Source organism: Bombus flavifrons, chromosome 11 (genome assembly GCF_040668555.2).
Source record: "Bombus flavifrons isolate JBK064 chromosome 11, iyBomFlav1_principal, whole genome shotgun sequence".
Lineage (NCBI taxonomy): Eukaryota > Metazoa > Arthropoda > Insecta > Hymenoptera > Apidae > Bombus > Bombus flavifrons.
In genome coordinates this window covers 12,943,266-12,958,434 of record NC_138452.1, presented here as the reverse complement: position 1 = coordinate 12,958,434, position 15,169 = coordinate 12,943,266, and the positions used below count along the sequence as shown (strand labels likewise).

General features: G+C 29.3%; 1 protein-coding gene across 35 annotated transcripts; it reads left to right on the top strand.

Moving 5' to 3' along the window:
• Nucleotides 1–1,827: 1,827 nt before the first annotated feature.
• sw (cytoplasmic dynein 1 intermediate chain short wing) lies at nucleotides 1,828–14,929 on the top strand. Of its 35 annotated transcripts, none has more exons than XM_069123221.1 (14): nucleotides 1,828–1,962; nucleotides 2,380–2,500; nucleotides 2,578–2,674; nucleotides 2,752–2,857; nucleotides 2,947–3,074; nucleotides 5,507–5,566; nucleotides 7,242–7,262; nucleotides 10,034–10,081; nucleotides 11,547–11,723; nucleotides 11,863–12,019; nucleotides 12,165–12,537; nucleotides 12,792–13,023; nucleotides 13,102–13,529; nucleotides 13,674–14,929. In XM_069123221.1, exons 2-14 carry the CDS (start codon nucleotides 2,399–2,401, stop codon nucleotides 13,833–13,835), a joined length of 2,091 nt encoding a protein of 696 aa, XP_068979322.1. In that variant the 5' UTR covers nucleotides 1,828–1,962; nucleotides 2,380–2,398; the 3' UTR covers nucleotides 13,836–14,929. The 35 variants fall into 35 exon arrangements, with proteins under 35 accessions (XP_068979322.1, XP_068979308.1, XP_068979330.1 ...); XM_069123207.1 differs by having other exon boundaries at nucleotides 5,429–5,566; XM_069123229.1 differs by having other exon boundaries at nucleotides 2,944–3,074; nucleotides 5,507–5,542; nucleotides 11,571–11,723.
• The last annotated feature ends 240 nt before the right edge of the window (nucleotides 14,930–15,169 follow it).

Sequence of the window (15,169 nt, the reverse complement as noted above, 5' to 3'; positions counted from 1 at the left end):
GTGTCTTACGATAAATCATGAGCCGTTGAATTTTGCCCCGCCAGGTGATATTCGCGAGACAGTTTATTATATCGAATAAGAATATACACATAGCGATGAGCAGCAGTATTGGCACAGACCAGCTAACGTAGTAAATTCCTGTGTGAATTTGTAAAAAACATCGTTCTTTATTCTCAATCTTTTTATGAAATATGAAAAAGAGGGGATTGTGTGTGAAAATAGCTTTGATATTGACTTTGGTTTTTTAAACAATTACGTTTAAACTTTATTTTGGATAATTACTACGAGGGATCTTTCTATCTCGGTGGATTATTTTTTTGATTCTAGGTCGGTTCCAGAACGGTTCCAGAATCGATTCTTACAGGTGTTTATTATAGGAATTCTAGGAACAGGAGGAATTTTTTACGGGAAGTTCAAATTCTTTTTTAAATTAAATTACTTTTCTCAAAAATGAAACAGCAAATAAAAAGTCGCTATTCTGTAGTTTCGAACTATCTTTTCATGAGAAATTCACCCATATCCGATTGTATTACCCGTATCGAAATATCCTGCATAAGATAATATTACCAGTATTGCGATAAGAATCGAATTATCAAAACATCTAAAATAAGTATAAATTAATATATGATTTAACATTTCACATCACATACATGTGCATCATACATTGTACATTCAAATTTTTGTTTCATTCTCATCAAGTATATATATACATAATATACATATTATAGTATCCACCAAGTATAGTATAAACCAAAAAACACTATTGCTTATATTTACACATTGCTATATTTTAGTATTTAAAAATACTGTTTAAAAACTTTACTTTATCGATTCAGTGCATATTCGATAGTTAGAATTATTTATATACCGTTCAATATTTGAATTCGGCGCCTCTATTCAATGCTCATATGTTACAACATATACTTGTATATATTTATGTATATGTAATATAACATATACATAGGTTTATATGAAATTTAACGTGTGAAAGAGAGGAAAAGACGTAGAGCAGTATTCTTATGTTTACGTTTACGTATGTTTACGTTTTTTCTTGTCTTTCATGCGCTGAATTTGACAAATTAAAGTTAATCTATCTACTAAACTAATGGTTTTTCGACATAAATAGGTTAATACTTTTCTGTGGAGAATACTCTACAAAGTACTCCACTGTATCGATTAACGTATTAAAAGTACATCAATGACACTTACTTGCTTATGATGCCTAATGAAAATTTCGTCAAATGAGGAGAAAAAAGAAAAACGATCGCTATTTTGAATACACACACACACACGACGCGTTCAAATTAAACTCGTAAAATATTTTGATTCTATTCCTACCGCAAGAGTGCGCGAACAGCAATATGAATCATAAAATCAAATGTATACATTGTACATGACATACATAATGCGCATAATATATACATATGTGCATACATATTTCTGATTTAAGAAATGTTGATTCTATTTGTGTAACAAGATTCTCAATTATATTACAACAGCTTTAAAACTAGTATGCTTAATTTAGAAAAAATGTTTATGAAATCTTTATTTGCAATTCGTGATCTTTTTTGTAAATTGTGAAAAAATAATTTTGGACTTTTTGAGAAAATTATCGAAGACATATTACTTGCAAATATATGTGAATATGTATCTCAACATTAACGTTTATCTTTTCTTGCTAAATACAAGTATAATTTTATAAAATACAGATACATATATATAGCGGCCCATAGAAGATTTCTTTACCGCCATCTATCGAAAACATTTACAAATTACATATATGGACATGCAGGAAATCGTATCGGGTATTCCGTTAGTACTTAGTACCAAACATTGATACCGTGGCGTTGTTGTTGCAATGCAAAAGGTTTGCATGTCGGGCGGGTCGATTAGATGATGTAGAAATCGAAACTACGATCATTTTTGGCATTCGTACCTGTGAAATACGTTGCACGATAAAAGGTGAATGTATTCTACGTTTTTCTAACTAAAATGGAAAGTTTCGAATTAATTCATTGCGTAAATATTATTACATGACAGATGGACATTCTTCATTGAATTCAGTGCAGAACGTTGTAACATGAATATTAATTATTGTGTTACTCATATCTATACCACATTTTTCAATTTTTAAATCGTTTGCTTTTTCATATCTGCGAATATTTATTATTTATATATATATATATTTATCACGGGACAAAAATTGACCTAAAACTGACGTCATAGAACAGAAATCAATAATCGCAGTAAATCCGGTTGAAGTTCCGTTAATAAATTTCGTGAAACCTGTCAAGGATTTTATAATCCTAATAATGATCAAAATCTCTTCGTATAGCCTCAAAGTTTTTTGTTAATGTTATATTGTCGAATATTGTTTAGGTGTTAAGAAAGTAGCACAATGATGTCTGACAGAAAAGCAGAACTTGAAAGAAAAAAAGCCAAACTTCAGGCTATTAGAGAAGAAAAGGAAAGACGTAGAAGAGAAAAAGAACAGAAAGATGTAAGAAATTTTTATTTAAATTTAATGTTCTTAATCATTTTACATGTTTATGTATCTCTTAAAATTTTGTATTAAAGGTTGAGGAAGCTACAGTTCGTGCTGCAGGAACGGATAAAGATCATCGGAAAGAATTGGATGCTATGCTTTCATCCTTGGGTGTAGCACCAGTGTCAGGTAAATAATTAAATTTTAATGTTATGTTTATTTTAGTTTCATAGATATTACTTTGACACAATTTATTTTGTTCGCAGATGTCTTATCCAGTTTATCTAGTATGAATTCTTTGACTCCGGAACAAAGTGCTAATGCTACTCCTGATGCTAGTTTACAGCCATCCAGTATAAATTCTGCTCAGAGGTATTTATATTATATTGGATAGTTCTTCGTATATTTTATATAAAGATATATATTGGATTATTTAATTTCTATCATTTTTTTGATAGCAGCAGTGCCAGGAAGAAGAATCGGGAACTAACGATTGTTTCTGTGGCACATACCAATATTCCTCCGAAAGAACCAGTTGTTTATACCAAACAAACACAAACTATTCAAACATCGCACACATCTCACGACGGTGAGTCACTATATTCAATTTTTAAATAATTGCACTTTTGTGTTGCTCTTAATTGTGAATTTAGAACTATATATAATCGTTTAAAACATTTTAATATTTGTGTTACGCTAATGTTAATTTAATCGAATTAAAATATCACACAAATATAAGAAAATATAATCTTTTTCACGTTTATAAAGAATGAATTGATTATAATGAAATATATGTTATTATTATATATTTTTTATTTAGTCACATTTATATATTTATTTATTTATTTATTGTATCGATTGTTAATCCTTTGTATTCTAAAATTGTCAATTTCATAATAGATTCATTTAAATGTAAATTTATATTTCTTCATAGTAAAGAATTAAAAACCAATGAAAATTAGTAGTTGAATTACAAAAGGTGTAGATCTGTATATAAAAAAATTTTTTGCACAGCTTTTTGTAGAAAAAGATCAACTTTTAGTAGTTACTCGATCACGTATGATTACATTTATTTACGATATAAGACATTTAATATATCTTTACAATTGTTATAATTGAATAAAATTCTCTATTACTATAGTTTGATGCATTGATGAATAGATGTAGTCCGATAACACAAGGAAGAATATTGTCAAGCTTGTAAAATAACAATAAGGATTAGAATTATTTTGGTCTCATAATATTTAGGCATAGATAAAGATAGTGGGTTATTCAATGATAAGTGCTGATCATTTATCTGATTTCAATTGAATTTTCAATCCGTTTTTGTTCTAAGAAAGCAAACATTTTTATAAAAATGTTTTTCTATAAAAAATTAGCTATTCTGTGACCAAGATTTTGGTTGGATCGGTATATTCATCGATAAATTCAAATCAATATATATTTGTTAGTTGGTATAGTAGGTAAAGTTTGTAAAGTTAGTAAAAAAAATCTTACACAATAAGATTTTTGTAAATAAGGATAATTTTTTCATCCTAACTTATAGCTTGTTTTTCTCTATGCATTATTAAAGATTGAAAATCATTGTAGTTGAATTTTGAAAGTTAGAAGATATTAAATATCTAAATTTATGAATTATGTTCACAGAAGAATACAAAGGATTATAAAATGTTTGATAATTTTTTAGTATTTTGAAAAATGCTGTCACTTTCACATATGCCTATATATGGTTGAATATGGTAAAGTGGGTGGTGTATATAAGAATGTATATTTTTAAAACATATATGCCATTACTGACAATATTAATAGGTACCTAATACCATAGCCAGATGTAATAATACATACTTTGTGTAATAACACACAACCAGTCACATTATTTTATTTGTGATCTTGATTTTATTGTGATAATAATGAGAATTGGTTTACTCATTTATGTTGTATTTTATGATTAATTTTAACTAATGAGGAAACTTACATATTCTTAAAGTTTGTTCATACTTAAAAATAGCATGTCACATATTTGTAGCAATATTGGTATTTTATTTATCTATTTTTTTATTGTGTGTATTAGCTTTTGTTGAACTAAGTTTCCAGCAGTTTTCAACACTTAAAAAAGAATAACTATAATCATGAATATAAGATATCTGCTTGAACAGTTTTTGCATATATTAACAAGTGAATTCCATTATCTTTAATAATGTTTTGTTGTTACCATTAATAAGAATAATAACAAAGAAGATTGTGCTTTTAATGTAAATTTAATGTTATTGAGGAAATAATAAGTCTATCGTGATATTCAAGTATATTATGTAAGGGTATTCTAACAATTACATAGTGGATGTTGTAATGTTTTTATTTGTACACTTTTACATACTTTGTAGAAGAAGGATTAGTAGAAATGGATAACACTTAACAAAATCGGGTTATGGAAACAAATATTATTTTTCTTGGTGATGGAAACTATTTCCTTTTTTTATTTTCACTTTCGTTTTATTAAACCGCAATTTCAGTTGGTTATGATTCTTAATCTTTTATTTATCTTGGAATTTTCTTCTTAATTATATAAACATTTATAAAAACTGTCAAAAAGTTGGGGTTTTTTAATAATTCCATTTCTTATACCACCTACTTTACTACAAATTTTTTGAATTATTCAAATACTAAACAGTAATATTTTTGAATATATCATTCTTAAAATAAAACATAATTCGTTGAAATATATCTTTTTATAATAAAGTTTACTTTTTTAGTGTTTCTAATAATAAAGTATTATTTTATTTATGATTGTTAAACTTAAGAAAGATATTTGGTATAAAAATGTGGGATATATTACGTGTTACATGCGTGTCCCGTTACCTAACTGAACTTGCGGCATTATTAAATATACGCGTATTCCATTGTCTTGCGATACAAACGGTCAAATCAACTGGTGTTGGACATAAGGACTGTCCGCATCTTCTTCTGCATACACCATCTACTCCTCCTGTTCAACAACAACACCAACTCACTCTTACTCCGCAGGCTACTTTGAGACTGACTGGTGGCGTCCCAGGAAAGGTGGGTCTGCACCAAACTACCTATGTATGTTCTGTCTTCTTTTTATTACCTTTCCTATAATTGTTGTACAACAATATATAATAGAGGTAGATACACAGATATCTATATTCGCAACAGAGGAGTGTAGAATCAAAACTGATAATAGTTTCTATTTATATTAACTTTTATCAACTTTTCTATTCGTATTTCTATGTAGTATCGGATATTATCAAAATTGAACTGAACGACGATTATGTTTGATTGATTCTACAATCTCAGTTAATTTACAAATATTGTATATGGAGATAGATATACAAGATATATAGATGTATTGAAATATTAAGAATTTAGAAATTTCCCATTTTAATCTCTGAATTGAGTACAATAGAGAATAAAGTTGAGTTAAGTAAAAATATTTTCAGCTGTATGAAGTAGAAGAAAGGAATTTTTAAAGAATATTAAAAATTTTAGTTTTCTAACATTATGCAGTTGTAATATATATATTTTATCTATCACTACCATATACAACGTCCACTTGTTTGCATAAATAGGCTTCTAACATGCTTTATATAATTTAATTTAATAATATACTAACAGTCTATTAAAGTTATACAATATATTAACATTAGGCGTCCTGTTTGTTGGGAAAATTTAAAGTTTATTACAACAATAAGTTAGTATACCTTGACTCATGTGCGCTAGCATTAAATTTATTATAGCAAACAGATAGATGATTATTATTGATGCTTTAATAATTTGTGAATATGAATATTCGTAGAAAGCAACATTGTTTTAATTGTAACAATTATTATAATATATTAGAAATCCAGTTACTTAGTATTTTGTTTAGTACTTAAAAAGGGATATTATGTTCAAAAATGTTTGTATGTCATGTCTATTGTTTTTTATCTATTATAGTGTGCAAAATGTAGTGCATTATAAACTTGTCTAGTACTCTAACAAAACTTTTATTTTGAACAATTTATAGCAAAATTTATTTCTGAGAAACTTAGGGGGGTGGAAATAAGTGTGACAAGGAATGTAAGTGAGATATTGAATATTGCTTGTTAAAAGCATCCATTGGTAGTCACATTCGATAAGAAATGTTTTATAACTTCTTGTTAAACATAGTCGGTACAAAATTTAAGAGGTGTTGAATTACGGCAGAGATTGAAATTATACTGTTTGAATCGTACTTCAGTAATGCAAGAAGTATTGAATATGTATGTTTCCTCTTACGTGTAGGAACCGCAGCACAGCACAATATAAAAATTTACAAATCTATACCCACCTAACTACATTCAGCGTATAAAATTCTTTTTTTGTTTTTTCTTTTTTTCTTTTTTTCCTTAGTACGATTAAAACTTCAGTTCTATTTAGTATCTAACAAACGATTATAAGAAATAACTTATTTTTATAAAGGCAAATATATTTTTACCGAGCACGTGCAATATAAATTTTAATAAGAAAAAATGCTATAAATGCTTTGAAATAAGTTAGTAAGAATGAAACATATTATTTATTCCAATTCCAATTATAAACATTTGGCGCAAAAGTATCGTATATTGTTTTCTTTTTATTTGATTTTTTCTAGATATTTTATTATTGAAACTTTTTTTCTCTTAAAATGCTTATAGTCTGAGTGTAGAGAGGTGCTATTAGTGTAGTGCATTCTTAAAAGATTGTAACTAAGTGCAATTTTTTTCCCTCCTCTTCTCAGCTCATGCATTCGACTATTACGGTAAGTTATGATTTCTCTTGGTTTTCAACAAGTTTTAGGTTCAGATTTAGGTTTAGATATATTCCATTTATTCTCTTAGAATTGACAATATGTAAAATGTAAACGAGATACAAATTTAAAGCATTAGGGCGAAATAGATATGTAAAAGATGAATTCCATATGCGAAAATCTAAATTTTTAAAATTATAATAAATTTTAAAGGTAAGAGAACCATTACATGGATTAGCTAGTAAGCTAGAGAATGCACTCTCTCTCTTTCTCTCTCTTTCTCTCTCTCTCTCTCTCTCTCTCTCTCTCTCTCTGCCTCTTTCTTTCTACCTTTCTCTTCAGCTCAAATATTCATGTAAAAGTTTAATAGCGAAGTGAGCTATATTTGAATAAAATTTATCAGTATTGTAGACATACAAAATGACTCTCCACCCAGAATCTAGAATATCTTCGCTACCTTATATCTTGCTTTGGACTTTTTGGCTCTTTTACTTCTTATATCAATATTTTTTTTTTTTTTTTTTTGTGTATCCTATCTTTAGTTTCTGTATTTATCATTTTTTTGAGAATTTATCTGACATCCCGATTCTGAAACGGAAATATTTTAACATTTATACATTTATGAAAGCATGCACTATATAGATACTTAAATGAGAAGAAATAAACACGCATAAATGTATAAATTTTACAATTCGAAGTATAATAATACTAAATACTTGTTAAAAATTGGAAACCAATTTATATGCAAAACACAATGTACAGAACACATACAAAAGATTATTGTACAGAAGTTGAATTGCAAAATGTAATTCCATGTTTCCGATACTTTAAATACATAGTAAAAATATTTAGCCTTTATATTCGTTAGCATTAAATAAATATATTTTGAAAATTTGTAGACTACCTTTGGAGTACTTAACTAACTATTCATTTACAGACAGAGTTAAAAAATTCTATCGTAAAAAATTTAAATTTTGTACTTTATTTATATTTCTATTACGCTCAATGATATCTTTTCTATTAACCGAAATATATCTCGAATTATAACATAATTATAGTATAGAGTAATTCTTACAGAATAAAATCATATTTGCTGATAAAACTTTATAAAAGTGATATGACCGATCTGTATTAAGTAATCCTTGCCAATTTTTTCATTAATACAAATTTTTCGCACTATCAAAGTTTCTAAAGTGAACTATAGATGTTTTAACATTCTGATATTTGATAAGATTTTATAATAAAGAGTACATTTAAACGATTTATCGAATTATTCGATATTGTTTGAAACTGGGATTGTCTGAAACAAAAAATATTTTATTGTATGAATATCCATTGACAAATCTTGTCACAACTTAACGCACCTTCCAGAGTTCTCGGCGCGATTTCACGGTTATAGTTTTCGTAGTTACTTGGGTTACTGCAGTATACTAACATGGGAGCGGGTATTATGGTGTTAGAGTTGGTAAATATTGTATAAACAAAGTTTTCTTTTTTTTTTAAATAGAAGAAAAGAACACACAGCAACGAGTTCTGTGGCTTGAGCTTTTAGTGTCGCAAAAGTTCGATTTGCAGATGTTGCTTTTTAACAGCACGGTTTCGTTTTTTGTGAAAATGATATAGCAAGAAAGTTCATTGAATTAGTAAAAATTAGAAATTGTTTGTTCACATAGAAATACATTTTGTGAAAATAATACGTATTTCAAATGTTATTAATATTTTTCTTCCGATAAAACGTCTCTTCGTATTATTTAAACTTTGTGATAATACTTTTCTTTTAATAAAAGCTATTTTTATTTCATATCTTTCAAACGGATTGGAATATGGTGAATTCATTCATGTAAATTAATAATAGTCGGAGATGTCAGTCTATTATGTTAAAATATTTCAATTTTGTCAATTTTCTTCGTCTTCGTTTCTTCTTCCCTCTTTTTTTTTTTTTTTTTTTTGTTGTTGTTCTACAAAAACTTATTTCCCAAATTTTGTAATATTGCGTTTTACGATGGAATCGATTTATTAAAAAATTACTATTCCCTTAGATCGTTAAATTAGCGACGTAGTTGTAAATGAATAAAGAGATTACAGTATACATATATATGATGATTTTTAACTGAAGTTTGTTGAAAAGCCTAAAGGGATTGCGATTTCGTAAGATGTACGTGTATCATTGATTTAATTTGCAAAAATTAATGTTAGAAAAATATGTTATAAGAAATGGATTTATTAATTCAGTATGTATATATCGCGAAGATGACGAATTTTGTTAGAAAATCAAATTTAAAAGTATATAATAGGTATTTTATACAAAGATCAGAAAAAGTTTTATATTATTTATCGATCCCTTTAGAGCGTAATCTTGTTAACAAATATGATGATGTTTATAGGGTATATTACTATACTATTTGCATGTATATAAATATATTTATAATTAATATTATCGTCTCCAATCCAATATTGCCATTTCAATCTTTCTAGCTAATTGTTGATGTATCTTGCATGATAAAGGAGAAAACATTAACGAATAGATCTTATACGTAATTGTAACTGTTTTCGATCAAAATGCTATTGGATTCAAAATTAATCGATAAGGCTATTTATAGCGTATACTTCGCGTGCTATTTTTTAGATTAATTAACAGGTTTTGTTATATCCATGAAGGATATGTAAATATATTTTTGTGGCATACATCAATAATTTTCTATGAGAGACGTGAAATTAGATACAAACATAACTAACATGATAAAACACGTGATTGATTGACATTTTCTTTTCCCTCCTTCAAGACGAGTACAATCTAAATCCTGGTTTAGAATGGGAGGACGAATTTACAGGTAGGTAATCCTCTCTAGAGACGATTCACTCTACCTAATTAATATCACCGATACAAGGATTATATTCATTTTCACAAAATTGCATTCGACCAATAATTTTTTGTTCGTTTTTTTTCTTCTATTCAGTTATTGTATTTGTATGCACTGAAAGGAGGGAACTTGTACTATCAAATTACACTCGAACTTGCTTGATAAATCATCAGATTGTTAAGTAGTTTTCTATGGTTTTGTTTCATAACTGTAAAAACTTGCTTCATTTGTCCTGCATGCGTAGATGTCATACATACAATTTTATGGTTTTGTTCAATCATTCGTCATATTTCGCTACGCATGATCGAAGTACAATATAATAAATCATCATTATCATTTTCATTTCGTTTCTCACTTAGAGGCAATTTTCTTTCCTTTTTTTTTCTTTTTTTTCCTTCTTGAAGTATAAATATGAACTAGAAAATTTTTTTTAATATTTTTTTTTGTTCTTATATAAATTACATGTTCTCTAGCTGCTGCATGAGACTTGGGAAGTTGCGTTAACATATCACAATTTTTGTATTTTTATTTTTTGATTCTGTATAATCTTCGATGTTCAAAAGTTGACGAGAAAAAAGAGAGCTCTATTCGTTAATGGGTACTGTTATTGAAAGCATTTATGAATCGATGTTTTATATACCTACAGTATAACGTAACGTATACTTCACTTAAAAAATCATCGATCGATCTTTCATTTACTTCGGCTCATTCTTCCATTTCATCTGCATTTATGCTAAAACGAAGGGTGGAGAGATATGTTTTCGGATGATTTTCATGTCAATCGTAAAATATCTCAGATTAAAATCCGATTTTTATTTACGTAATCCACCAACAAGCAGTCCACCTTCTTATACATACGTGACTAATGTCAATGCATGTGATTCAACCTAGTCGCCTCTCCTAATATCTGTATAATTTTTCATCTTTCAATCAGTTATTATTCTTATATTATTTTTTGTATACACATACGTAACTTTTATACGCTTTTACGAAAACTTTTGAAAGAGAGTTGCATCCCTTAAACTCGACGCTTTCGCAGTTTCTTTATTTGCAAAAAGTTTATTTTATTTTTTGTGACGTTTCAATTACATGGTAGCTAATACATTTCAAAGTTAAGCGTAATAATCAATATAAGAGTTGCACAATTTGCACAAATATACGAATGCATCGCGGTTTTGCTCTTTACTTTTATTCATTTCTGTCCTAGTTCGGATTTTGACGCGATAGGTTCTTGCAATTATTATTTTACGTAGAATATCTTGTAGGAGATGCCAATGACGTTTATCATGTAGCGTTACGAGATAGTATAGCTATCTTTTTCTTCTTTTCTTTTTCAACGTAGAGCATTCGAATTCTTAAAGTAGGGCATTTGCCAGAGGTAGATAGATATATCCAAGTTAGGGTACTCGTGGCGGAACCAGCTTATTCACCACAGTTTTGACATTTGATGATGGCCAAGCCGAAGACGAAGAGAACAGTTTGCCGCATATGGATGGTTTCCAAAGCAAGCTTCCTCCTGGAATTCTTCCCCATGGTTTACCACAGGTTAAGGAAGTGCAGCCAGCGGTCACACAAGTGGAGCAAGAAAAGGAAAAAGAAAAACCTAAAGAAGGTGATTTTTCTTTTGTCTTAAATTATACAATACGGAGCCTTTCGGATCCGAATATTCTTTCGATCTTCGTTGAAAGTAATCGAAATAGTTTTTACCGCGATCAAACTATATAATTAATGATATAAATACTAATTTACAGTACAAGAACTCAGCGAAGAAGAGAAACAAATGATTATACTATCTGAAGATTTTCAACGATTCCTTGATCGTACTAGTAGAATTGTGGAAAGGGCATTAGGAGAATCCGTTAATATTTATAGCGATTATACCGGTACCATGGATGGTGAAGATGGAATGTGAGTAAAGATAAATATCATTTAACATTAGGATTTAATTATTCTAATTGCTATACACCAATCATTCGCTAATTCTTCCTAAATAAATTAAACGAGATACAAGTAAATAAGGATTAATAGACGAAAAGGTTCGTCAATTTTATAGGGACGAAAAGAGTCATCAGCGTTTATGGTTAAATCGATGGTTCTTCTGCGATCGGTGGTCTCGTAATCGTTGTGTGACCTCGATGGATTGGTCACCTCAGTTTCCAGAACTTCTTGCAGCCTCCTATAACAATAACGATGACACTCCAAATGATCCCGATGGGGTGTGTTTGATTTGGAACACAAAGTTTAAGAAAACAACGCCGGAATTTATTTTCCATTGTCAGTCTCCGGTTATGTCGACCACGTTTGCAAGATTTCATCCTAATTTAATCTTAGGAGGTACTTATTCCGGACAAATCGTTCTCTGGGACAATAGAGTACAAAAGAGAACTCCTATTCAACGTACTCCACTATCGGCAAGCGCGCATACTGTAAGTCGTTTGATAAAAAGTCACTTTACTGTCATCGGTGAAATTTCAGTCCAGATGAATTTTGTTTTAATATCGTCGTCGCCTAACGTCGAACGATAATAACGATTTAATTGCATTTATTTAACTTTATTGATCTGTAAAATAATACAAAATGTACCGTAAAAGATGAAATTTTATCCGTGATGGTATAAACGTGACTTGTCTCGACGATTGCTTTCGATGATCGATATACACATCTTAGTTCTTATGTTCAGCATCCTGTATATTGTCTAAACGTTGTTGGGGCACAAAACGCGCACAATTTGATAAGCATATCGACCGATGGCAAACTGTGCTCCTGGAGTTTGGACATGTTGTCACAACCGCAAGAAACATTGGAGCTTCACACTAAACAATCGAAAGCAATTGCCGCCACTTGTTTGGCGTTCCCCCATGGCGATGTTAATAATTTCGTTGTAGGCAGCGAAGAAGGAACTGTATATTCCGGTAAACGAATTTTGCGAAAAGAAATTAAATTAATAATTAACCTACAAACCGTTCTAACTCTCTGTATTTGTTCGATAGCTTGTCGTCATGGTACAAAAGCTGGTGTATCAGATTCTTACGAAGGCCATCAAGGACCAGTTACAGGAATTAGCACACATGCTGTACAAGGTGGAATAGATTTCTCGCATCTATTCTTAACATCGTCCATCGATTGGACGATTAAGCTCTGGAGTCTTAAGGAGAGCAAACCTCTATATTCTTTCGAGCACAACGGTGATTATGTTTATGACGTTGCGTGGTCACCGACCCATCCAGCTCTGTTTGCCGCGGTAGACGATTCAGGACGATTAGATTTATGGAATCTGAATCAAGATACTGAAGTACCCACCGCTAGTATTGTGATAAATGGTTCTCCGGCTCTTAACAGAGTTTCATGGACACCGAGCGGTTTACACGTAACCGTTGGTGATGATACTGGAAAGATTTGGGTGTACGATGTTGCCGAGGTAATATTACTTTTTATTAATCTAGTATTTCACTAATTTAGCTTCGTAAATAATTATTTTAAATTATCGATATATCGTTTAATTCGTTTTCTAATTATTCTTCGACATTGAAGATTGTAAATATACATGTTTCTGTAAATATAGCATCTAGCACATCCAAGAATCGACGAGTGGAACAAATTCTTGTACACTCAGCAAGAGTTGAAACATAACAAAGCGGACGAAGAACTGCATAAACTTAATTTAAGAGACCCTGCTTCATTAACTAACGTGCCTCCGTTGCTAGCGACATGTCCCCTCAGATAATTTTCTTTAGAAATTATTGATAAGATCGGCTTGAATACTTTAAATTTAAAAATCAAATGAATTTATAAAATATCTATAATCCTAAAAAAGAACTTAAGAGAAGCAAAAGAAAAGTGTATTGCTCTAATTATAATTTATAGGCGTATTCTTAATTAAGACACCTTTATTCTGTATAAATTATTCAACAGCAAAACTAACGTATTAGTACTTCGTTCGTTCGTAATTGCTGCGTATCGAAACGGCTACAGAGTCCACGTGTCCAATAGAAATACCTATCTATATAGAGCAACTTTAGCTCACAATCGGTAGCTTATTAAGGATGTGTAGAACATATCTGTGCATGTAAATAATAAAACGCTATTAAGCACGAATTACGAAATCGACGAATTACAGAAAACGAGAACGTAATTAAGATAAGAGACTTGACACCATCGGATAAATTGTAATATGATATTTTATTCTTTTGAGTTTTTTTTTTTTCAAAATATACATGTATTATTTTCAGAATTAATTTTCAAAAATGTAAATTCTTTTCACGCTAACGTTCTTACCACTAACACGTGGAAAATAACGCCAATATTTAAACATTTAAAAAATTCCAAACATTCATCTAATTTAGTACGATAACTTTTAAATAATTATATTATTATTTATATTCTTATAAAATGTTTGACGTGATATAAACCTCATCATTTTTTTGTAATGTGTAATTTATAGCATAGGAAGAATAGTAAAATTTATCGAACGAAGATTATCGTCGATTAAAAATGTAAATATAATATTATCCTTGCGTTATAATAAACTGCTGGGCTTTATCTAAAATGTGATACCGTTGTATAGTGCTATATCCAAATGCGTACTTCAGCTCAAGTCAAGCATGTTCTAAAGTATAAAATTTTTTTACAAAGGAATCATTTAGCTTACAATTCTTTACACACTCGGTAATATTCTAAATACAATTTCATATAACTTTGTTAATTGTGTTTTGTAATGCGTATTTTTAAATTTAAGTTATAATAAATAATAATAATTATAGTAGTAGATAAGTTAATTATTTTTTTCAGTGATGCAAATAAAACTTTATTTAAAAAATTCACACGTTAAAATTAATCCACGTATTTTCAGATATAAAGTTAACCCATATTACTTGTTTCAGCGAAAATATAGAATATGTAGCATATAAAATCGTAATAAATTTTATTATCAGTAACAATAATTTATTTACCAATTGAACGAACGACCTAAAAATATAATAAAGCACAAAATTACGTACGATTTTACGAACGATTAAAATCATAAAAATTTCGATCGTTGTTTAAGTTGTTCTCAAGTAT